The sequence below is a fragment of the Columba livia genome, chromosome 10 (assembly GCF_036013475.1).
Source record: "Columba livia isolate bColLiv1 breed racing homer chromosome 10, bColLiv1.pat.W.v2, whole genome shotgun sequence".
NCBI lineage: Eukaryota > Metazoa > Chordata > Aves > Columbiformes > Columbidae > Columba > Columba livia.
This window is the reverse complement of record NC_088611.1, coordinates 8,447,909-8,474,858: the sequence shown is the minus strand read 5'-3', so window position 1 is coordinate 8,474,858 and position 26,950 is coordinate 8,447,909. Positions and strand designations below refer to the sequence as shown.

At 36.4% G+C, this 26,950-nt stretch overlaps 1 protein-coding gene across 21 annotated transcripts in view; it reads right to left on the bottom strand.

Annotated features, from left to right (window-relative positions):
- CACNA1D (calcium voltage-gated channel subunit alpha1 D) overlaps positions 1–26,950 on the bottom strand; it is a 220,938-nt gene that overhangs the window by 109,851 nt on the left and 84,137 nt on the right. For all 21 annotated transcript variants that reach the window (XM_065075301.1, XM_065075293.1, XM_065075304.1 and 18 more), the window contains exons 4-5: positions 4,537–4,676; positions 525–667 (exon numbers count right to left, since the gene is read on the bottom strand). In XM_065075301.1, coding sequence (XP_064931373.1) covers positions 525–667; positions 4,537–4,676 — 283 coding nt within the window. The remainder of the gene's footprint in view (positions 1–524; positions 668–4,536; positions 4,677–26,950) is intronic.

The window sequence follows — 26,950 nt, the reverse complement described above, 5'->3', positions numbered from 1 at the left end:
TTTAAATTTCCTAATTTATCTGTTAGGTCTACTGAGATAAACAGAAGGCATTCATGTGCACTGGAGGGGGCAGGAAATATGAAATGTGTAATGTGCTTTGGCATACACTTACCAATATAGAAGCTATTTTAGGACCACCTACACTTTCAGATCTACAGGGATTTGGAGTAAAATAATTTAAAACAAAACAAAACAAAAAAAAACAACCACACCTGAATTTCATTTTCTGGTGTATTTGCATTGTAATATGTATTTTACTTTTATATAAAACTTCTTAAAAGGAACAGTATTCCCCTATCTGCTTATTGAACTGTGTAAGAAGATCATACACTGAATGAATTCACAATCCTTTGTTCAACTTGAAATAGAGTATCATTCATCTTGAAACTCACTTTATATACATAACCAGATAACAAAAAAATCAACTTCATATTATCTCATTTCTGTTAGTGTCTGGAAAAAGAAAGTTAAATAATCAGATCAGTTATATTCATTCCAGTGAAATTAAACAGAAAAGAGCTTACTGGGCACTCCTGATACAAGCCGGAGAGGTCGCAATACACGAAAGGCTCTTAGGGCTTTGACATCAAAGCCACCAGGTTTGCCTCCTGAGTGGCTGCCACCTTCTGTTTCTTTGGTTAATTGTTCCAATATTACACTAAATAATCTAGAAAATAATAAGAAGAATAAGGTTATCACCATCCATTTACTATGCAATCAAAGGCAGTAGGAAATTACTTGAACTGCAGACAATTCTGAAAAGCTGTTCAGCTGTCAAAATGAGAGGTATATTCACACATTAAATCATGACAGGCAGAGCTGTGAAGTGCAAGAGTTTCTAATCCCTGCAGAGAGCGATGATCACAGAGTATCTAATAAATTAGCATTCTGCTTGTATACACGACCTGCTATTTTTAAATAAATGTAGCTATTTTGCCACATTTTTGTTCAAACATTCTAGCTCTAAGTTTCGGAGAATTAGTCTTCTCTTTAGTACATGAAACAGATAATCGCTAGAAACCATCTGTTTTAATTTTGGTGGAATACATGAACTTCAAGTGATGCTGCAGTCACTTGAAGTCACATTCTAAATACAGTCAGTAAAAACAGAATATATTAAAAATAGAGCCCAACATTTAATAACACCAAAAATTTGTTTCTTACACGTAATAACTTTGAGGGTAAAAATATTCCCAGATGACTAATTTATTATATTGTATTTCTTCACTGCAGAATTGAGCTAGTCATTCATTAGAACAGTTTGGAAGACAAGAGTTATATTTTTCTGTCCAACTTCTAGCAGCAATTCAAAGCAAAGTGGTTGAAGTGCAAAGTAATTGTAGATTGTTTGGACTTGCATTTCAGATGCGCCATTTCTAGACTGTGGCTAAACGATGCACACCATATTATCCTTTGCGCAGAGTCTGTAGTTTAGACTCGCAAAACTGAACTTCACCTGAAAGGATTAACAAGTCAACAGAGCTTTGTAATCCTGAAAAATGAATCACACTTTTAAAGGACTCCTGAAACGTGCTGGTTTTTGGTTTTGTCAAGAAATGTTTTCACAACTTTAGTTCACAACTCTGTCATGCTGGATTGTTGCTGGAAATCACATAATTTTTAATAGGTTGTCCAAAGTAGAATATTGAAGACACTCTCTTCCCCCAGTTAAGTGACTGACCTGTATCAGTCAATACCCATATCTTTTCTGCTTCATTTCCCTCCAGAGTGAAACCCAGCCATGAAGACCACAGGTCTTAGAATGAATGCCGGCAACCCACATACTGCTACATTTAATATTTTAGGTCCTGATTCAGCCCTGTAATTTAATAGAAGCATAATTCTAAGAAAATGAGCCATCTCAATGATTTCAGAGTGATTATTCATGCTCTAAAGGCAGACATGATTAAACAGACTTCTGAATCAAGTCCCACATTAAGAGAATCTGTTTTCAGCCTGTCAGTCCATACATCATTCACCAAATTAAAGGGCTACAGGCACAGGAGGGTGTTCTGAAAGCTTTTTCTATCAGGACCATATTCTTTCACAGAAATCAATGGAAATTACATAGCATAGCATGCAGACAAGTAGTAGATTGTTCTGAACGTAATTCATAGTCTGACTGGTTTCAGAGAGAAGTGATAAAGACAGGAGAAAAACTCACTTCCACAGCTATGTCCACAGCTCTGTCATTTTATGTCTATCCTATAAAGCCATTAAGGTATAAAGCCATTGATCTCCTTTATTACTTTGAAAATTGACATTTATTTTCCTGTAGAGTTTACCAAAGTTTAAATTCCAAATTTGATGTTGTGGAAGAATGTCTCTATACATGCTTCCCTTTTGCTAACAGAAATTTCTTTTGGTACAACTAAGATTTATGCATTTGGACTGCTACAGTTTCTGCTGAGAAAGCACATGAACCAAATTCCATCTAATGGATTGAATACAGGGCATCACGGCAGCTCTTTCAAAGCTATTAAAATATCTAATGAAATTTCACAATGAAACCAGTCAAACAGAATCAGATCCAGAAGTGATTCCATATCTACCTTGGGTTATATATGAAAATCAATTTTTCACTGGGCTTTTAAGTATTAATTAAGTAAATGGACTCATGCTTTTTTACTTGCTTATGTGGGTTGTATTGTTCTTGAAAGAACAAAAAATATTGCTCGCAGTTTTGTCAGTGCCTGATGTGTTATGAAAGGTCCATTTCGTCTTCCAGGTAGACCGATGACAACCTACACAACAATTTATAGTCCAAAGCTTTTGGTTTTGAAGTAAGACTTAAATCTTAGTTTGATATTTTAGGTATTTGATAAGACATAGTCCTTTTTTTCTTTGTATTTTTCCTTGGATTCAGTGTGAGCATTTGACCTAACTAGGTTTAGGCTCAAATAATGAGTGCTTTATGAGTTAATGGAAAATTTTTTAGTTATCATGTATTTAGGACACAGCCAAAGATAGAGGTCATGTTAATTAGACTGCTCCAGGGTTACTGTAACTCCGTGGTCACTTCACAAGAGGGAAGAGGTCTATTCAAGTGACTGCCTGGCAAGAGAATAGAGGTCTTATGTGTGATATTCTCCAAACCTGTCCATCAAGCTTCCCCTTCAGGCACAGAGGCCAATCTGTTGAGAATGACCTGACCTGATGAAGGATCTATTTATATACAAATTTTAGCCCTGGACCAAAAGTGCCTGAACGCCAAGCACCTGGCCCAAATACTACCTTCGCAGTAACATTACAATCTCAGAATCAGAGAGTTATACATTGGGTATTCATATCACAATACTTGCCCAAATTTTATAATGCTTTACTATAAATTCTTTTACTTTGCATCTTTTTCTTTTCCCCAAATGTAATGACATGAGTTAAGAGCAGCACATGCTCCCATTTCTGGGCCTTTTCAATTACAGGCAACCCTTGATATAGCTTGAACCTAACAACGATACTGGAATTGCAGACTGCATGTCAAGATCTTCTTTGCAAGCCAGGCACAACAACTAAGTTATATGTGGATAATGTTCTCCATGTACTATTATCAATAAATGTTTTCAGCAAACACAATTTACAGTACCGGAAATTTCTTTTTTTTCCCCCAATATAATCTCCTCCATGTTTAGGGAATTTTCACCGGGGCCCACATCAGCCTCACGGTTGCCTTCAAAGGGCCAAATGCAATTTCAGGACTGTATAAACATAACTACTCCTACATGACTCCACTGACACAAAGTTGCTGACACAAAAAAGACGCATTATTTATCATAATCAGGTGCATAATGTAAGTGTGAGATGTTCCATTCCCTGCTCTTCTGGTACCTGCATAAGACCCAAGCAGTGCTGCTCTGAGGAGCATAACAAACTCGTTGGGATTTCCTGGTACAGCAAAGTGCACAGGGTTAAAAAATAATAATAATAAATAGGGCATTTTTAGCACACATTCTCCCCCAGGCAAGCCAAAATCATGTAGACCTGGGGCCTGATGTGCAGCACCCCAAAGGAAAGTACTTAAGTGTTCGGTTTTTCTCAGATTTGGGGAAGGTCAAGGAACCATTCAGTTAGCTGTCTCCCCTGACCATTCTCCTCCACTTCAAAACACGTGGGCTCTCCCAGAGGTTTCTGTGGGACAGATGAACTCCACATAACCACGGTATAGGGATAAATGAATAAATGATGTAACAATGTATGAAACTAGACAGACCAACCTTTACCATATGAAAGACATCAGGAGTTCACCTTCGAAAAAATCAGATGGAAAAGATTCTGCAAGATAATGACCAATGACAATTTTTGGCAGAACTCAAAATTCCCTGGGAACTTTTACTATAAAGCTGATTGTGCAACACAGCCTGCAGCCACAGATAGCATTGAAAACTTTCAGGACTTTGTTTTGAATTTTTAACTCATATCAGTTCATTCTTTTATTCTAAAGAATCAGAAATCAAGTGTACGCTGTTACAGCCAAACAGACCTATATCTACCTCACCGTAAAGATTTAAAATCTTTGTATAATGAAGGATAATTACTTACCCTACTACTACTATTACAAAATCCAATAAATTCCATCCATTTCTAACATATGCATTGGGGTGTAATAATAATCCATATGCTATAATCTTCAAAAATGTTTCAACTGTAAAAATTATCAGGAAGGCATATTCTACTTTTTCCTGTAAAAGACAAAAAAATACAATGAATGACAACATAATTTAACAGTTCGTTTACTAGTTAGAATTTGCAGAAAGTGGGTAAGTTGTATTGATCAGGACTAAAGCAACACGATACTTCATGGCAGCTTATTTTACAGGTTTTAATCACAAAGCACTTAATGATAGCTGTACTGACAAGGTTATAATTACATAATTGCATTATATTTTCCTGTTTTCACATTCTGCAAGAGAAAAAGGCTCTGTTTCTGCACACATGGAAGCATACTGTACTTTTGCCAAGCAAATAGTCCAATCCAGGTCAACAGCATTCTTTGCATTCATTAAAAAACAGAAAATGCTGTAGAACAGGGCTCTGGAAATATCCTAAAAGAGTATGCACTGGTATACTTACTTTCACTGTCCATTACATCAGCCTTTATTTAATTAGTACCCACAGAGTTCTACCTGATAAGAGAGTTTGAGACAGTGTTATCGCATACTAAGATTCAGGAAGTTATAAGCTACTTAAGAGGGTCTTCATGGAATTTTACAGCATCCTGCAACTTTTTCATCTTGACATAGAAGTTTACATTGACTTATTCTTCCTTCCACATCACCAGAATTTCTTTAAATCATCCTAATATGCTTGAAGAAATTTTAAGTCAGTATCTCACCATTTCATATCATTGAAACTTCAACTTCAGATGTGTCTCAATGCTTTTTTCCAACATCGAGTTTCCTCATTTTACAAAAATTCTTACTTTAAACAAAGTTATACACCTAATCTCTTTTCCTAGCTAATTGAACAATATATTTTTTGTTGCTTCTTTCTATATCAATAACATATTCAATCTGGATAAATTGTAAAAGTCACTGCTATCAAAACAGATCAATTAACACATTTGTTCTTTTTACCTTCAGAAAACCACCCTTTCATCACTTCATATAATACTCTGTTTAGTTATCTGTTACTATGCAAACATTAGAGCCAAGAACAAAAACCACAAAGAGAATGATTCATTTTTTTAAACTTGTTCAGGAACACATGATGTTGCTCACTTATCTCACACAGTGTTAATTATATGGACTATAACTGCTCAGTAAGGATTACAATCTTCTACAGTCATAATTCAAGTACAGCACAGACATTACAAACAAAACTCTGTATTTGCTATTTGTTACACAGCTTGTCACTTTCACATACAACCAAATGAAAATCAAGCCTTGACCATTTGCAACTTAAACAAAGATCTTTTATATTCTCATGTGCATTGTCTTTAATTTGGGAGGCTGGGTATCTTTTCCACACAAAGATGCCATTTAAGGTTGGTTATGTATAGGATGCAATATATCTATTTATAAATCTGACACTGGCAACTTAATAAATGTAGAAGCTTATCAATAAACTACATACTCCTCTCCAGGTCTTCATCTCTGGCAACGGGCACCTTGGGATCGCTGTGAGAGGTAAGGCTTTCTCCTAGTGCAAAGCAAGGATTCCTGGATCTCACCTCCTGCTCAGCTCAGTCCCACACTCCTGCCTTTCTCCTCTGCTTTGAGCACACTCATACATACCAGAGAGTCTCACCCAAGGCAGCTTCTCCTCAGCTGCATTATATTTTACGTGAGATGTTCCAGGCCAGTGAAACTGATGGACATCTTCCTCCTCCTCACTCCTCCAGATTTTTTTCCTAATATCTATTTCAAAATTATCCCTTCCACTTACCATTTAATTACTGTATAATAAGAGTTTAGTGGCCTCACAGAATAAATGTGAATGGTTTGTGCACCAAAAGCCATCAGATTTCTTTGGCTAGAGAGCACTACAGAGGTTACAATAATATGAATTACCAGCATTCCTGAGAAATATCCTGCAAAAACACTTTAATTCAAGTAAATCCTACCATGTACACATTTCACAATAACAACTATTTCTGTCTCCCTGTACATAACTAAGTCTGCAGCTTGGATATAGAAAGATAGATAATGTAAGACAACTTAAGGAAGGCAAAAATATTATGGTTGGCATTTGCTATGGGCAAAATATGTGCCAAAATCATAGCAGTTAAAGAAAAGGTGAGACAAAAGAGATAGGAAGTTTCATATATGCAAAATTCCAACAGCTTCTTTACATAAAGGGAACATAAGACACAGGACGGGATGGGACCTTCTAGGCCAAGATGACCTCATGGGTCATCATGTCCAGCATCCTGTTATTACAGGCACATATATCATTTAATTCCACCCATCAACCTACCAGATTCCATCCTAAAAAGCATCTTCCATGCTCCCCTTCAAAGAATGTTCTAATGCTCTTCTGCTATTTGGGCTAGGCACCAGTCCTAGTCCTAGTGTAACCTCCTTAATGGTCCCGTACCCTTGCGGTTCATTTTAACGTGACAGTTCAAATCTGACAACTGTATCCCATCACTTAGCATCCATGTTTTAAAATACGCTTTGTCCTGTTCCTGTTTATTTTATTTCTCTTTTATGGAAGCGGGACTGTTTATTATTTCCTAAACAGCATTGCAAATATTCAATTAAAATAACATGGGGTGTAATATAAACTCATTTTTAAAACTCAATGGTGGGCTTAAGATCAGTGTGTATCACTCAGCAGATGAAGCATAAGAAACCTTGACAGAAGCCACATGAAGCAAGGAAAATGTGAAGTTCTGCACTTTGTATTAAATAATCCCACACCCACGTGGCCTGAGAAAGGACCTGGAAGTCACAGTGGGCACCAAGCTACATATGTACTCACTGTAAATCAGGTTAGTTCCATACTGGGCTGTATTAGGAACAGCATGGTGAGCAGACAGTGGGAGATTATTAGCCACCTCTACTCAGTCCTGTGAGGCTGCAAAACTACAAAACACTGCAAAACTACAAAACACTGCAAAACTACAATTTTGGGTCTCAGTTCAGAAAGACTGTTGAGCAAGTGCAAACTCCAGTGAAGGAAAGATCTCCTCTCCAGCAAGTAAGATCTCTTCTCCACCAAAGAGGAGGCTAGGAGAAGGTCTAAAAGTAGATTACAACTACTTGAACAGGGGTTAAAAAGACTATAAAGCCAAATGCAAAGTAGCAACATGTGGTAAAATAAGAGGAAACAGCCACAAGCTGCAGGTTTAGAGGTTCACAGGATGTTAAGTAAAGCTTCTTTGTCAGAGGAGTAGCACAGAACAGGAACATGCAGCTTCAAAGCAGGAAGTTTTGAAGATGTAGTCTGGCAAAGGTACAGCTGCCCTGATGCTGTGCTAGCGACAGTCCTGCCAGGAGCTGAAAGACTGGGTAACCTCCAGAGGTATCTCCCAGTTAACAGCTCTGTAATTTCTACGATTCTGACATGATTCTGATAATTCTTACATGTTCACAAGGAACAGTACAGATGGATTTGGGGCACGTACAACTACTTACACCCACTACATATTCAACACGTAAAAGTCCCTGCATTCTACATAACATTAAATACTGGAAAAGTTTTCCTTCCTTTCTGTGGAAGAATTGAAACATTTCCTTCCATCCTTGTTCCCTGTTGTAGAGCAGATATATGCCTGGTTCCAGAATTTTCCCCTAGAAACATATTACTTGTAATGGATACAAGACAGAGTCAGGGACGATGCTGTTAACAGAGCCAATGGCACAAGGGAAAGATGCTTTGTAACAACAGCTGCTGGGCAATCCAAGATCTACGATTTCTTGAAAACCTTGAGAAAATGAACACCGATCTTTCTATACATCTACAGCCAAAGAAGCCTATTATTTTCCAGTCCTTCATTTTTCCTCTCTTCCTCCTTTTCTCCCTTTTTCTTTCATGCTCTCATACACTTACCTTTTTTTTTTTAATCACAACTTTTGTCTTTCACAGAGGCCAGATGAATCAGTTGGCCCAGTAGTTAACAATATTCACATTACAGGCCGTGCTTTCCTTACAGGCTGGGGTGGGTTTGTGGTTTGGGTTGGTTGGGTTTGTTTTGTTTTGTTTTTAAATAAGTAGGGAGCCAAGAGATGTTCTAACACAAACTACAAAGTGAACAACCTGCTCACCCTCAGGAAGGTACTGGCAGTCCCTTCTCACACTTCTGTAACTTCTTGCCAGTCACTGAAGACATAAATTTTTGCCTCTGACACCAAGATAAATCTGTAGGCCATAAGTCACCTATTATGTAAATAAAGTTTCATCTATCATACCATTTTCAGTATTACTGTAACAGTTGCAGAGTAGGGTTGCTATGTCAAAATAGATCTGAAGCAGTGAGATAATTTAAAAATACAGACTGAAGACTGCAGTTCTAACAGTTTATGATGCACACATTTATCTGTTTTCATTTCTCTATAGTGGAGAAAACTATCCAGGCACATCTTATTTTTGTTCAAATTAATTGAGATCTTTAAGTGAATACTTCATTTAATTTTAAATGGAAGTAGAAACACTAAAAAATAGGATAACCAAACAAAAAGTAAGGAAATGCATAAGTCTGAGTGACTGCCTGAAAAAAATCTGCATGAAAAGAAACTGAGAAGACAATTTTGGTTTTAAGAAATTGTACGGATTAATTTAGAAATCATACATAATTTCTAACATCTATTATTGCATTCAGTTCTATATTGCATCACAAAAGTAGCAGAGAAAAAAAAATGACAGCTGTAAATCTAAAGATATGAAGTACAAAAATCTGTGTGTGTTACTAAGGATCTAATCCTACAGCTGTACAGATTAATAGTAGTTTGTTCACTGAGTTGATACTACACAGATACAGGCAGCTGATTCCTGCAAGGCTGCCTAACACTTTTGTTAATGGTGCTCAAAATCTTCAAGCCTCAGCAATCTTCTTCCGCACATATGATTTGACAGCAGGACTGATAAGATACACTGTCCTCCTGACAGAGACCAATGAGCTCCACTTCGATACTGATCATGGAGCACCAAACAAAGGCCACCCTTATCAACTGAGTGTCAGCGAAGTCATTAGAACTTCATTTTTCTCAGGAAAAAAAATGCATTTGCTTTCTTATTTTAAGTAAATTAGCTTAGCAAAAACCCTGTTGCTCAGGAATAAATCCTTTTTATTCCCTCACCCTAGCCAGATGGTGTACATTAGTCACCATTTATTATTTTCCTATTTTCAAAATCTCTGAAAGGAACATGCAAAACTGTTACATGTTATAATGTGATGCACCAAAACTCTGCATTTAAGATATCTCACAAGATAACTGTTTCAAAATACAAAGTCATTCATTAATTTGCAAAGCCCTAATCTGTCAAGCCATGTAATTAAGTCTTCTTTTATGAATTTCTACTCTCTGGACATCAGTGATTGGAATTATTTCTTAACTGGGGAAATACATTTTTGCATTTAGAGTAACATACGTGTTATTGGAGTAAAAACTGTTTCGCGGCTAAAGTGGATCAATTCAGGCAAAGTAACCAAACTGATCAACTTTCTGGAGTTTAGACATACACAAAACCAGGTACTTTGACATTCTTGATTTGTGGGCTAATAATCAATCACATGCCATTAAGTTATATGTGTGACTGATGCCTCGACAACATACAAAGTCATTTACCTTTTTGACAAACAGCCATTCTTTCAAGTTCTGGCACTGTGAAAAACACAGCATTTATAAAACAGAAAACTAACTGACTTTTGAATTTTGAAATGTGTTACATTAAATAATATAAATTAATCTATTTTTTCACTTCATATACTTGTATTCCACTGTATTCAGGGCACTGAATGCAATACATGATGTGGATATGACACTTCTATACTGAGGAGAAAGTATGACTGGCAAATAATCCGTTCCAGTGTGAGAGAGAGATCTAATGCCTTCTTGGCAATGATGTGCTACATACTCTATCATCTCTTTGGAATCATCTTCTTCTAGAAAAAATTTCTTAACTTTGAGACACATTAATTTATATTTGTTAGTAGGTAACATGCAGTACTGCACTATAAAAAGTAACAATCAAATAAGTTGAGGAAGACTGCATCACTTATGGGCGGACAACCAACCAGAGCATTAGAAGTCATAGACTATAAAAATGTCAACAGCAATTATGTTAATGAAATAAAATTTCAACTACAGGAGGGGGCAGGATAGAATACTGCTTATAAATGTTGTTCAGAACAACAATGTGAAAAGAAAAAAAATGCCTCTACCCAAACCGACAGGAGAACGGTCTGCAATATCCATGAAAATGTTAAAGCACAACTTTACCCTTGAATGTCTCAGTTTGCTGAACAAGTTCTTCCTGGTACTTTTCTTCTTCTGTGGTTGTGTTTGAACGAAATGGCTGAAGTGCCTATTTAATACAAATTTTATTCTGCTATTTAATAAAAACAAAACTATTCTGCAATCAACAAAAAACGAAGCCTTTCCATTGATAAAAGACTGTTATGAAATAATATCTTCTAGTAAATTTCAGGTATCCAAAATTTGACTGTAGGAATTGGTATTGCCCTGCAGCAATGAAATGTAGGGAGATTCCAATTTTGTGTGCCCAGTAAGTATTCAGATAACTATGAAAGGGAAGACCTCTATAATTCTTTCACCTCAAACAGAAGGCTCAATGAACATGAGAACATTTTATAAATCTAAGGGTCAGCTGTTCAATAACCAAGAACATGTAGATGTGTAGAGAAAATACAGTTGCAAGGAGAAACATACTCTTCTGCCATGATAGTGTTCAATGGAAGCACTTTGCTCCCTAAAGTAAAAGGACAGCAGCCTGGAGATACATTGCAAACATAGAGCACAAGGAGAAGAAATATTAAGAATTAGAATGGCTCCCTACTAAGGAGCTCCAAGAACAAAATTAAAAATACCACAGCTAAAACACCAATTTGTACCCAGTCAGCTGTGCTCAGGTACAATGTTGGTCCGCACTTCTGGAAATTCATTTAAAAATGAAACCATATTTAGCTTGGGTCTAGTAATAGCACCACCACGAAGCCTTAGTCTTTTCTTCATTCTAACCATGACAGAAACATGTTCCACAAAAGCAACAACAAATGTACTAATTTTGAAATACATACATACATGGAATACTACTTCTTGTCATTGCTAAAGTATCAGGGAAAATTGCCGCAGTAAAAACAAAACTGAAGTAACTGAATAAAGTTGAAAAAATATGTTTTGTTCACTTCCAGTGATCTACAGATCAAACCTTCCTGATAAAAATCTTCAGCTTCTGATAGAAAGGAAACTATGAGTCTGCCTGCCCTGAAGCCAAATTTCTTTCTTCTCTACAGATGAATCAGTTTTCCTTCTATCTTGTGGAATGTTACTAACATTAGTTAGTGCCTCTCCAGTGCCTGCTACAATTACAGTTCCAGATTCTGCAAACGACTACGTGTGGGTTTTTTAATCACATTGCCAGCCATAATATTAAAGGCAGCAAGCAGTACTCAAAGATCTTAAACACTTTTAAGTGCATCCTTGCCATTTCAAAGATACAATGCAAAATAATTTTCTTCCTTTCCTTCCTATACCATTTGGCAGCCCAGGAGACATATTTAGGTTTTAAATTTCTTATTTTATTTTCCACTTCTCTGCACAGAACGTTATGTATCAGGAAGATGATTTTGTTATTTTTATTATTCCCATCTGAACCGCATCTAAGCCCTTTTTTCTTTATTCCTCTACCTGGGACATAAGTTTTGATTTCCAGAGAACTCACCATCCACAACAACATATTCATAAGTGCTGTGTCACTGTTTCAAGATCACTTCCATTTTCACTACAAGACAGTTTGAACATACCAACACCTGCTTTTTCTCCACCTACAAAACTGCTCTCCAGCTGATGTAAAATGTCACAGTCTCTGTGTGTGACTTTCTCCCACCTATTCAGTAAGACAGCCCCTAAAGCACATTTACAAATTGTGCTCTTGAAAGTAATTACATGGAACAAGAGCTGTTATTTCCCTTTTGGAAAAATTATAATTTTTCTCCTAGAGAAACGGAGTCCGTAGTACTTCCAAGTAGGCAAGAAAAAACTATTATTTTGATCAGATACAAGTCACTGAGAGACTAAGAGCCAAAACCAAAATAAAAAGCTTTTTCTCCTACACTTATATGCACAGAATTTCAAAGATACGCATTTGCTGAAAATATTCATATATAGTCAACCTTATATTTTTCCAGCTTTTGTGTAATTCATCGTTTGTAAAAAGGAAACAGCAATCATGAGGAATTCCTCACTAGCTAGGCTAATTTAATTTCATGTGCATTCTGCACAAATGTGCTCATGAATTCATATTGGACATTCCTATGTTTTTATATATACATATATGACAGAACTTGAAGATTCTACTCCTGACCATCAGACTAGACAAACAGGTACATCCAGATTTTCCCATTTTGTTAAGGAGAGAGGAAGAGTTCTTAGGTGGCATGTAAAGCCAAAAAGTCAAATTCTATGTACTGCAACTAAAACCAGTCAGGTACCATTGGTACATTTAAGTCAGGACTTAAATGCCCAAAAGGCAGAAAAGAAATCCAACTGAGTTAGTCATGAAGCTTTCTTTGTTTTGATGGCACGAAACATGATCATTTGTTAAAATACATAAATAAAATTACTGAATAGCACACATCACCTCCAGAAGCAGGAAAAAAAACAACTGTTATCAACACAAGGTGTTATCTGTTAACCCATCCCACTTTGACCATGCAGGTAGGAAATAAGGACTGGGACAAACTGTCCTTTTTTGATTTAAACTACTCTGAACCATTTAAGTTACCTATCTGGTGTCAAACTTACTGCTTACAACAATGGAAATACTCCAATTAGACCCTAAATCTTCTCTGTTGCAGAAGTAAAATTTTAAAAAGACAATTCTTCATCAACTCCAGGGAATCTGATTGCTTGAGTGAGGATATTTCACAGCCAGAATAGATGACCTGTTAGAAAACTGTTAGACTCCCACTACTTCAGTGATTTGAAAAAAGCTCTGAAAATTTTATGATTCTATTTTATGTTTTAATAACAACTAAAATATAAATATTTGTACCTTAATAGCCTGGAAATAAGTTTATAATGCATATTGCTTCTTAAAATACCTCTTGGAACACTTGGAAATATTTTCATAATCCACTGCCACAACATCAAATGATGAGTGAAAACACTAGAAAAACTGAGGTTTGAAAATTAGCCCTTAACATGGGAAGAAGACTAAAATTAATTTACCCCACACGGCCTTAATTCAGAATCACTTTGGAATGAGAAACCACCATTTTTTTCCCCTTTTTCCAAATGGCAATTTTACATTGTAAGTTTTCTAGTCTGATTCCACAACACCAACCCCCTTGAATTTGAGAAAATGGTCTTCATCTCTGAAGAAAAAAAAGCCCAATACTCCTCAAAGAGAGTCAAAATGCTTTAATTAAAGCTATTTCTTTTGCTTAGTGCTATTTCTAACTTATTATTTGCCAAAGGCAATGTTTTACTCATGTTTCATTGGAATACTTAGCACACCGTGAAATAGATGGCATCTCCTCTGTAGCAAAAGTGAAAGGTTGACTTCTGCCCTGGGCATCTTTTATTTTCTATGAAAGCTTAGAGGTAGAAACTGAAGCATGATAATTGAACCTTGAAGGAAAAAGTAGTGACATTATAACAACTGCTTCCGTCAAGTGATAAATATCCTGCGCTGTGATAAATTTGTAAGAATAAATTGATAGCGTTAAAAAACATCAAATGGAGTTATACCATATCAAATGGGACATGCTGATAGATAGTAAACTCCACCTATTGTAATTCCCAAGCAAAGGTGCAGGTTACTATCAAAAAAGGATATATATTTTTTAATTCGGCATTTACATTTATTACTGATGGCATATTAAAAGGTGGTTTTCACATACTCCAGTGCCCAAGGCATAAACCTGAAAGTGCCAGTGGAAATAACAAATGGTGTAAACACAAGTGTGTAAAACCCGAGGCAATAATACACCGTAGACGGAATCCAATGTTTTTGCTCAAGTGATATACACATTTGGACTCCAAAGTTTTGCCTTTTTTCCTTTTGCTAATGCTATCAAAGCAGCAGTCTCCTAGTGAGGTGTGTCAGAACTAATGTAGCTGAATGTAGTTCACTGTAATTGAAAGTAATTCATGCTGTCACATTTACCGTAACGAGAGGTCACATCTCGAGGGCCATAAATGTTGTTCACATTAATCGTAACTGACACCTTCCTGCTCCTTCAGGGAAATTCAGCCATATTCCATGGCTTAGCTCACATCCTTTTAAGCATCTCAACTTCTTTGTTTGGAGGTTTTTCTTTGTTTGGAGTTTGGTTTTGACTTTTTGGTTGGTTGGTTGGTTTGGTTTGTTTTAAAGAATACTGGCAAAAATACCAGCAACAAATTCTGACTTGTACATTATAATGAAGTCATCTCACAGAAGAGCACATAACAATAATTACAATTACATGGATGTCTGAAACATCCCACAGATCACTAAAAATTATGACCTAAAAACCCGTCTATTCAGAAAGCAGAAACATATAGGCCATATTAAAAACCAGTACTTTAGAATGCAACACGCTATGTAACAACCAACTGGAATGCATGCATTAATTTTTTATTAGTGCTTAAATATATGATTTAGGAATCATAAGGTCACATAATAAACACTTAGGAAAGGAGCTGAAAAATCACAGTGAAACTATATTCCAACAAATCACCATTGCCATTAATTCCCCATCATTACAAAAACTATATATAATTCAATAGCTAGAAGCCTTTCTAACTACAGAAGTAACTTCTGCTTTACAACTACTGTCTTTTCTGTTCTATAAGGTATGAGACAGAAAGTAATAATACACTTAGGGAATAAAATATGCACTACTACTGAAACTCAGGAGACTATAGATACTTGAAGCAGGTGAGTTACTTGCTTAGGACTCTCAGCGTACTTCAAGCACCAGTTTCAGAGTCTTTGGTGAGACGAAGCAGCAGCACCAGTTAACTGCTCTGAACAAACTCTGGGTACTTTATGATTTTTCAGATATTCTAAAGCTTATTTTTGTACAATAATTTCAGAAAAAATATACAGTCTAGCACTTTTCTAGGTTTGGGGTAGAACAATAGACATTTTATTAATATGCCAGTAAATATCTTGTGTTTTATTTCTTGATTCTTTGCTGCACTCCTTTACAGACAAGTTGACAGCATTCAGATAATATGATGTTGAGGGGCCCAATGCTGCAAAAATGAATGTCCTGTTCACTCCTACTGGAAGTCTGTTCCCTTAACACACCTCTCTGGTGTTTAATCTCTAACGTAACTTTACTCATAGCTAGCTGATACCCAACACTATCCTTTAGCTTAAGCAGCTTTTCTCTCCCACTCTTGTTCCCCCAACAAGATTCTCTCTCATGCTTCAATTTTCCTAGCTGAAAAATATCATCCTGCATGCAGTTCCCTCTTATGAAATAAGTTTTCTTTACACAGTCATCCTATTATCCTTCCTCTGCACCTATTTATTTGAATTGATCCAAAGGAGGATGATTAATTTACCCTCTGTCAGAAAGCAATTTCCACAGTGTGACAAAGCATGCACATAAATCTGTTACATAATTTTAAAATATGCAATTCTTATATATGTCTGTTTCAGTGAATCTCTATAAACTTCCCACCTTCAATCCTTACCTTAGGGTCAAAATTGCCATCACATGAACTCCACCAAAGAATCAACACTAATTTTTTCAGTCACGTTTGATCAAAATTTCTTAGGCTATTCTTTGAAGTGCCCCAGGTTTCCATTTCAGCAAGGCACTTCAAACATTTACCCTTCCTATATAAACATGTATAGCTTCATAACATATCACACACGTGGAGTCCTTTCTGTGAGGATCCTTAAAACGTACGTGAATTCTCTTAGAAAAGGATTATTCTAGTTTGTTTGCATAAAGCTGTTACATAAGCCTTGATGATGCCTGCACTGTCATGTATTTATGATGTCTGGAGTTAAACAAGTTTTAAGTCAAAAGGAACAGGACTGAATCCAGAATTTGGAAAGTATCCAGTGATACTTTGTTGTAGTAATGTTTTCTTTGGATGAAAGATGTTGGACAAATGCAAAGCCTTTTTACTATTGTTGCAAAAAATGGTTAGCTGAAGTCTTCAGGCTATATACTTGTCATTTTCTGTGACAGTAGTAAGAACAGCAGAGAGAAGCTAGCCACGCAATCAGCCCTTGAGATTAGTGAAAAATCCCACATTTCCGTAAAAATGAGTTCATACTAAAAGGCAGAATGATTTGTTTTTATACCTTTATTTGCAGTCTTCCAGAAGTATGATTATCAGGGACTATATTGTGTAGCTGGTTGTTTGCATATGTTTTCTATAGAATATACTGACACAGCTCATTTAAAATGCTGTTTGTTCCTTGTTCATCTCTTGAATGAGTTAACCCTTTCACATTAACTTGCTTTCCCAAAAGATAAAAATACTACAGGCAGTACCATTCTGATACTACTTGGCTGAGCTGAAGAGAATTTGAAAAGTTAGGCTATAGAATACTGTCACTATTATCCCATCTAACAACCAACAATACTGGAGTACTAATGATGTTTTATACCGCAGTCAGGTTTTGGATCATTACAGAAGAAACGGTAGTACAGATGTGTTATCAAGAAAGATTAAATTACACAGCATATTTTAATTTCTGAAGAGTTATGTGTTGAGATGTCATCTATTCTCCCCATTGGAAAAGCATAAATGGTCTCAAGGGAAGACCAAGATAACAGTTCAGCTATTGGGTGATCCAGGATATCTTCCAGACAAAAGCCCCAGCTGCTGGCCATATAGAACTCCACTTCCTAGGAGAATCTGAAAGTAAAATCTCATGTCAAGCAGCAAAATATTACTACAGTGATGGGACAGTGAAATTCATTTGATATGCTGAAGACAGAAACTGGTATCAAGCTTATCTCCCTAGTTTCCCTTAATCACAGTATGTTTGGGATTGGAAGGGACCTCAAAAGATCATCTAGTCCAATCCCCCTGCTGGAGCAGGAATGCTTAAGTGAGGTCACACAGGAACATGTCCAGGTGGCTTTGAATGTCTCCAGAGAAGAAGACTCCACAACCTCCCTGGGCAGCCTGGTCCAGTGCTCTGTCACCCTCACTGAGAAGAAGTTTTTTCTCAAATTTAAGTGGAACCTCTTGTGTTCCAGCTTGATCCCATTACCCCTTGTCCTATCATTGTTTGCCACCAAGAAGAGCCTGGCTCAATCCTCATGGCACTCACCCTTTATATATTTATAAACATTTATAAGGTCCCCCCTTAGTCTCCTCTTCTCCAAACTAAAGAGACCCAGCTCCCTCAGCCTTTCTTCATAAGGGAGGTGCTCCACTCCCTTAATCTCCAAGTTTCACCTAATTCCACAAAAATTCTGTACAAAAAAAGAAAAATATACACCATATTTGCTTAAATTTATTGCATTTTCCTGTCTTTCTCACATTATCGAACACGTTTGCTCTAAGACAGAGAAAAATACTTTGCATTCACCTTAAGTGTCATTACTTTAGATTGTCTACCAACAGATATTTTACTTTTGAGCTACTGATAAGCTTTGACCATATTTGCTCAATTAGTTTGAGTCAAAATTAATTAATACACATATATACTATAAACCTGATTGCATCAAGGACAGATGCATGTAGATGTATTTATCTTATCAATGTGTTTTACCTGTAGTGCTAATTGCAAAGTGACCATAACATAAATAGGTAGGCAAGTGTTGACCAAATGTAACTGAGTACCAATAGCTTTAAAGCTGTAGCAGCAAGACACCAGCACAGGTTAGTATCCCACAGTCTGTAAAGTCACAGACACTGCAGCCACACTGATCTTCCTGACCAAGCTAGATAGATTTAAATCTACCCTATGTATTCTGTAATTAAACCTGTGACTGCAGCATATACCAGCTAGACATAACAGTTTGATAGCACCATAAAACATGGTAATGGCTGGCTAATAAAGCAGCCTGAAAAATTACAACATTCTGGCTGTCTAGAGTCTCTGTTACAGCATCCAAGAATCATATGCAGAAATACACACTCTCCATCTACCATTAAGCATATACAGCAGTGATGAAACTGGGCACTGCAAATCAAGACCAGAAATTCAACACCACCCTGCTGGAGTTAGGCCAGATAAAAGACTGCAATGTAAAATTCCTACATGTATCTCATTTTCTTTAATGGTTTGGGTGGGAAGGACCCTTAAAGATCATCTAGTTCAACCCTTCTGCCATAGGCAGAGATGCCTTCCACTAGACCAGGTTGCTCAAAGCCCTGTCCAACCTGCCCTTGAACATTTCCAGGGATGGGGCATCCACAGCTTCTATGGGCAGCCTGGTCCAGTGTCTCCCCATCCTCCTGGTGAAGAATTTCTTCATTATATCTAATCTAAAATCTATCCTCTTTCCATTTAAAGCCATTACCCCTTGTCCTATCACTACATGCCCTTGTAAAAAGTCCCTCTCAAGCTTTCTTGTACATCCCTTCAGGTGCTGGAAGGCTGCTAATAAGGTTTCACCAGAACCTTCTCTTCTCCAGGCTGAATAATGCCTAAATATACAGACTTTATATTACAGGCTACATATAGATATATATATATACATACAGACTATAGTCTATATATTGTAATTGTGCTGGTTTGGCTGAAATTAAGTTAATTTTCTTCATGCAGTTAGAGACTTTTATTTTTCCACAGCTAGCACCATTTTTGTTTGGATTTAGTTTGAGAACACGAAGATAACACCTCTGGACAGAGCTCACATTTTTCTTCAAGTAAATTGACAGCATGTTTGAGTTGGAACAAAGAGAACACAAGAGCTTGCTATTATCTTAGTTGTTTTCTGCAAGGTCTTTCTGACCTCTCTGCCTCAAGGTGTGAGGCAGCGAGGAAGGGTGCACAGATGGGGCAGACCTCGACTGACATCCAGACTGATCAAAAAGAATATTCTGTGCCATTAGTATCGTGCTTCATATTTAAGGAGAGATGGATTTTCCAGCTAGAGGGGGACTGCGAACCATTCAGTTCTACTCTGTTTCAGTGGAGATCCATTCAGGAGCTTTCTTTTAGTACAGCCTTTTTGCTGTTGCACCGATTTGCATGTGGTGGCCTCTGGGCTTTTCTGCCTTTTTTCTGTCTTGCCACAGGACCAGCTGTTCAGGACCAGAGTGCTCACTCTCTTCCCAGGAAGGGCTACTCAGCCCAGACAGACTTCATGAGGAATTACATTGAGTATCTTCATTTTATATTCTGTTTTCCATTTTTTACGTATAGGTAGTAGTAAAATATTATTTTGTTATTTTATTAAACTGTGTATAGCTCCATCCATGAGTTTCTCCATTCCCTTTCATTCCTCTCCCCTATATGGGGGTGCAGCAGGGAGGAGTGAGTGAGCGGCTCTCATAGTTAGATTGCTAGCTTGGGTTAAACCACAACAGTAATGGTCTGTGTTCATCTAATACACAAACTATTGGTACAGCAGACAATGGAAAGTGCAACTCTTCTTAGATGTTGTGACTGGTAGTGACTCCTTGTAGCATGCTCCAAGAAGTGGGGAGGAAGCAAGATTTCAAACCAATGCACTCAATTTGGGCTTATTCCCAAATGCATATAAAGCACAGTGTAAGGATAGATAAGTATTCTCCCACACTTCAAAAATAAATTAAGTAGGTCAGTATGACCTGATCGTATTTCCTTATATGTTTATGCTGGCCAACTATTGTGGACTGCAAGGGAGCAAATTAAAATATATATCTTTTGGAAGCTTTTCTGTACACTTCCTATACATACAGAGCCAGAAGAAGCAAACAGAGGTAAGCAACTGAAAATGTAGATGCAGAGATGTATTTATATATAAATTATCCCTGCCTCAATCCTGACCTAAAGAATTTATCTTTGCCACACTGATATAACACAGATCAACATTTCTTTAAATACAATTTTATTTCCTTAATTTTTGCTTCCAACTCTATTGAATATCTTTGCTCTTTACAAGCAAAAGGCAAAAATAAAAGCCTTTTTTTCCCCTCAGGTGAGAAGGTAGCTCCTTATGCTGTTGATACTAAAACTACGTCACTGACACTCGTAATAAAGATTTGGATGAAGTTTTGTTTTTCAGCAGGAAAACAAGATTAGGGCAAAAAGTCTGAAAATCCTGTGTGTGTTCATCTTCGGATGGACACAAATACAGAAAGTTTATGTAAGAAAAGATTAGCAGAAGACAAACTTTAAAACATAGCTGAAGAATAGGTTATAGCAAGTTATAAATACTTTCACTTTTCAATCATAGAATCACAGAATAATTTGGGTTGGAAGGGACCTTCAAAGCTCATCCAGTCCAACCCCCCTGCCATCAGCAGGGACATCTTCACCCAGATCAGGCTGCTCAGAGCCTCATCTTCTCCTGTAGCCTACGGTGTAATCAGCTAGTGCACTCACAGCAAATCCTACCTGTGTGTGCCCATGTAACAAATAGCTGGACAATCTGTTTGGTAGAAACGGTGAAAAAGCTAACACCCTCTAACTTTACCCTTGAATGAACTAAGGATGAAGTTATTTTGTAGTTAGTAAATATTACTAAAATGTAAATATTATAGTATACACTAAAATTGAGAGACCATATTTAGCTGCGCAAAGATTAAGTCTGTCACAACTTAAGTCAATGTTGAGTACAGATAAAAGATTCAATTATAAATAATGTAAATGAAGGATCACACATATGCTTACAGAAGGAAATAATTTTGTAAATGGTAATCACTATTTTTCTATTTTCTGTTCTTATATCACGTGTGAAAGCAGAAGAATTCAACAAAAGAGCTGAATCCTTTTGGTATGCTGAGGAAAATCTACCCTGAGTTATAGAATATATGGCAGAAACCATGTAATCCTTACATTATGCTGACTTGAAAAATATCAGCAGATCAATTTAATAAAGTTAAATCAAGTTCTTCAGAATCCATCCTAATATCTGTTTTCAATCACTCGTCCAGCCAGACCAACTTTCAAGTAGATAAAAGTAACTACAGTACTTGAGACTCACAATGAAGCATCTGACAGCTTTCATGGGGACTGCCTGGATTGTATCTTTTTGTAGATAAAGAAGTTCAGCTTGCTTCAAGCAATAAATTCACTTTCCACGAAGAATGCAGATGACTGCGTTACCAGCCTTACATGAAAGATGTAAGGAAGCAGTTATTCATCAGTTACAAAACAAAATGAATTATTTTAGCATTTAAAGTTAATTTGCACTACAGCGTATTTGCAGGACAACATATACGGAGCCTACACAAAAGAAAGCTCAGAAAAGCCGAGTGAGCCTACCATAACTTCACAGACAGTAATTTGCACTAGGCAAAGTCATGAGATCTAATGCATAATAGGAACAAATTGGATTAGCACCAATTGCAGAGCAGTGAATTGCACGAGTACTCAAGGGAAGAAAAAGACATGCAAATTGCTTTCATAGATTACAGTTTTCTTTGGGATGGCAGAGCTTAACCCAGCTTGTTTCAGTAACTGAAGGGGAAATGAATTATCAATAGCTTTTTAAAAAAAAGAATATTTTCAATGTGGTAAAGTGAGGAGCATTTTTTAGAGAGCCTTTTAACTGTATGTTTTAGAGAACATGATGGGAAAGATTTCTACAGCCCAGTTGGAAAGCAACATTGGATAAAATAAAGATTTTGACCAAATTATCTTTTTCCTCAGATTGTCTTCTTCCCCGCACAGAACTCAGTCAGGTTCTCTTTGCTCCTACAGGTATATCTGTAACTTATGGAGGTAATGTTGTTCAATCTTCTTATCTCACAAGGTAGAGATAAGCAAAAGCTTTACTTCACCCAGAGTTCTTTCACTCGTATTCACTATATTTACTAAAACTGCACTAACAACAAAAACCACCAACCCCGTGGCACATGCCATATGTGACCTCATTTCAAACAAATTTTGCACTAGAGTATTTTGCTGTAACAATTTTCTTCAAATGCATGATGAAATAATCATACATTTCTGGTGCACTGAGAAATAACTTGCGGCTTGGTTATACATTACTGAATATCTTTTAAACCCAGTAAAAACTGAAAAAAAAACAAAACAAACAAAACACCACACACTCAAAGAAACAAAAAAAACACTAAATTCATGCTAAGGAAACTGGAGAGTTTAAGAATGCAAAGCCAAGTTAATTTTAACTGCTTATATTAATGCCTCAACATTTATGTCAAATGGCCTGAAGAAAGAATAACTTATTTTGTTCAATAGTTCATATTATTTAAAACACTAGAGATGCTTTGGTTAGTGAATTAAATGTTATTCATCTTTATTACAGTTTAACTAAGTTCTTCTAGCTATATAATTTTTTCTAGGAAAGAGTTATAGTCTAGTTATTGTCAGTAAAACAGGCGACTACCTATCAGGGACCTGAAAATGCAAATATAAAACTCAGTTTATCAGAATTAATTTCACTCATACCTCCACACCATTAAAATATTAAGTTTCTAATGTGGTCTCTCCTTACTATCTGAACACCCAAGTACAAATAACCAGAAAGATCTGCTCACATATGTAATCAGAACACCTTTCTGACAGCTTGGTGCTATGAACAAGAAAATAAGAGTCTCTGAAGGCTTTGCACAGCAGTGAAGTCTGCAGAAAAATATGGAAATTACCTGTCTCAGAATTTTTTTGTATCATTTTTTGAAGCTGGTGGCTTTAAAACCAGCAGGCTAACAGACTCCCCTTGGGAAAAAGCACAGTACATGTAAATCACCTGCTGCTCCAGAGGCCTCTATTCTCATGCATCAGGATTCTTAATTCCCTCCTTACAGCCATGGAATCTCTTTCTAACTAGAATTCTGGCAAGACTTTAGAAGGTCAGCAGCCTCAAACTACTTCTTTTTGACTACAGACGTGTTGCTCAAAGAAAAGTAACACATTCTCCACTGTGATCACAGTCCCTTCTAAGGAAATGATTGAAAACATGATGGAATCCTAAAATATTTAACATGGATATATTTTAGAAGCTGCTGCTGACAACTTTACTATTTCTGTATGTTTAACAGCATGACTTTCTTCCAGTTCTGAAATATTACTACCTTATTTGGTAATACTGAGATCAAAATCTTACACAGGAAAAAAACTCATAAATGCTACAGAATGGAATGTAGGTAAACACTGAATATTCTTTCATTACCTGATATGATCTATAATTTACAGCATGATGACAGACTAAGAAAGTAAAAGCTTTAATGTTCTGAAGAACATCAGCACAAGTCAGTGCAACACCAAACAGAGAAAATACACCCAAAAGCCTGTGCTTTCAGGATAATGACAGCTATCCTGTAGAGAAATATACTCCTACCAACCCTATGGAAGAAAAACAACATACCTGTTAAGCCATTATTCATTGAATGACATCAATATTCACCAAAAAAAAAATCCCAGATCTTTGCATATTAAACAAAGGAGTTCTATCTCTGTATTACTGCATTTTTCACCCTCTGATGTGGTCTCATATAGGAAGTTAACCAACAAGTCATCTCTCATTTCTGGAAATATACATTAAATATCCCTCAAAAGTACCAACATGCTCAAGGACACCGGCAATGGCCAAACTAACTAAAGAAAATGAGTATGTACCTGAAACCAGACAGTTATTTGAAATTCAGTTGAACTTCATTTCTTACATCCTTGTTCATGTTCAGTAATAACATGGTCTAGAAAAATCCTAGTTTCATAGAAGCTATTCAGGGAAAAAAACCTTCAAACACCTCCAGAGTAGGGACTTGCTCTTTCCTCTGTTGACATCCTGGGTTCTATTTCCTTTCAGTACTATGTAAGAATACAAATATTTACTAAAAATAGTTCAGTGCAGGGATGAGTCACAACATCATGTCCTTGGAGGCTAATTAAAAGTGGAGTCATTCTGATCAAGTGTTACAATAACCATCTCATGATCAAAACAAATCAAATTACACCTTGAGTAAGTACTATTTACTGCAAGAACAGCTGGACCATACCCTAAGTTTTAAAAGGTGCCACTGTAGGCATAAATATGGCTTACACATGATAACAAGGTTTAAAATATTGGTTCTTACTTTTGGAAGTAAGTTAGAATGTGTGTGGGACATGAGCTTAATGAAATTTTACTGAAGAACTTGCTCATCACTAGTCATATGTTATATATTCTGAACTGAATAAGCTGTTAGAAGTGGGTACCGCTCCGTTTGGGAGCAGACCAAGCAAAGGCCACTTTGGGGCAGAATTTTTTTTTGCCATGGCTTACACAAGCCCATAGGATAGTGAGCCTGGTATTTTGTGTGTAAGGTTAGTGAATAAACGTGCTAGCAGAGTTATTCCAAATTATAAGCCTCTTCAACTAACAACACGTGCCCCCTAAAGAGAGGTTAGAACCTGTCTATTGGAGATAAAGAGTAACTGAACCTGGACACCTCCCTTTGAAGTATCAACTAGTTTTCTGTTGGTTGATTTGTTTGTAGTTTTTGTGTTGTTGTTGGGTTTGGGGTTTTTAACTGTCAGATTAACCTGAAACATAAAACCAAACAATAATTTCTGGGAACCATGAGGACAGATACAGAATAATATTAAACAGGTGGCTCTGCCTTCTACTCCTGCACAAGCTTGGAAGGCAAATGGGTTTTTTTGTTTTGTTTTTGTTGTTTTGTTGTTGGTTTGGGGGTTTTTTGATTTTTGTTTGTTTGTTTGGGGGTGTGTGTGTTTGTTTTTAACTCAGTGCAACAAATCTGATCTTTAGCGAATAACATATCTATTTCCAAGTGAGTTTTCAAAAGAACGTGGAATTTTGAGTGGCTAAATTTCAGACACTTAAAATCAGCCACCATGTTAAAAAAATTTGTCCTTTGCAGGAACGCTGCTCACAGTATGTAATGAGCAAATCACTGATAAGAAACACATTCCAATGAAAAAATGTAATTTGAGAATTCTGCATTAAGGCTTCTCAATAAGTCTACACAACACAGCCATAACTGGATGTCCAACAGACCAGCGCTTTCAACAGCTCCTCTCTCACAACTGCCATGCCGAGAGAAAAACAAAAAAGTCTCCCCCCAGTTTGTAAGAGGGAATCAAATTGTGCATTCCTCAATATATATAATAAAATTCTTTTTAGAATCACTTTCTTCAAATGAATCAACATTTCCTTATTTGGAAGACGACACACATGAAATATTTACATAGGGTACAACAGATTTATAAGTGTTTTCTTGGACACTTTCTGATATTCACAACGCTTCATACCAAAAAAATGAGCAAAAGAAAAATGTCTGTAGAACAACTAAAATGATTGTCCAAGATTTTGAATGTAGTAAATAATTTGTCTTAAAAAGTGATAAACAAGTAAACAAGTTTAAAAACTTGTTCATAGTATCCCTACTATAAAATATTTTTAAATCATCAATGAAAGTAAAAAACTGTCAAGATCTGATTACGCTGTTGAGAACTCCATGTGATAAACAGTTAACATCGTTTCTCCAGATCATAATTTTTTGGGGTTTTATGTCAGAAAAGTTTTCACCAACTCCTATTTAAATGAAGATTCAGAATAAATAGGAGAAAAATCAGAAGGTTGTACAACGGGCAAGTCATTGACTAAGGCTGTAGGCTGTGTGCTCATTAGCTTCCAAGAAGTTATGGTTTATTACAATAAAGCTCTGTACCACTATAACTAAGTATTTAGAATAGAACTAACTGAACTCCATTGTCATGCCAATGGGTACTCATAGACTGCACTCATTTACATTTGAATACCCATTCTGATATTCAAGTAAATTCCTACAGAAGCTATCTTATTAAATAAAAGCAGTTCTAGTATTTCTAATTAGAGTATTTGTTATTCTATATGGATGTAATTTACAATATAGGTCATTAAGTAAGTCATGATAAAACCTGGGACAATATTCCCCTACCAGCTCAACCTGACAGATATCACAGATAAGACAGTTAATATTTAAACTTCTCCTCTAGCAAGAATAGTCATACTCTTGCTTTAGCTGGTTTATACAATCAAAAAAGACAGAGATATGGTACTAAAAATTCCCAACCCAGGTGCAGAATTTTGTTGTTTCAAATATTGCAGATATCTATACTGCTACCTACAAAAACTATCGAGCAGTTAAGTGAAGTTAAATGAACACAGCTGAGCACTGAAATTGAAAACAATTTTTTGCTGGCAAAAATCTCTAGTCATTTTTCTTAACATAATGCTTGAGATAATATTAGATGGGCC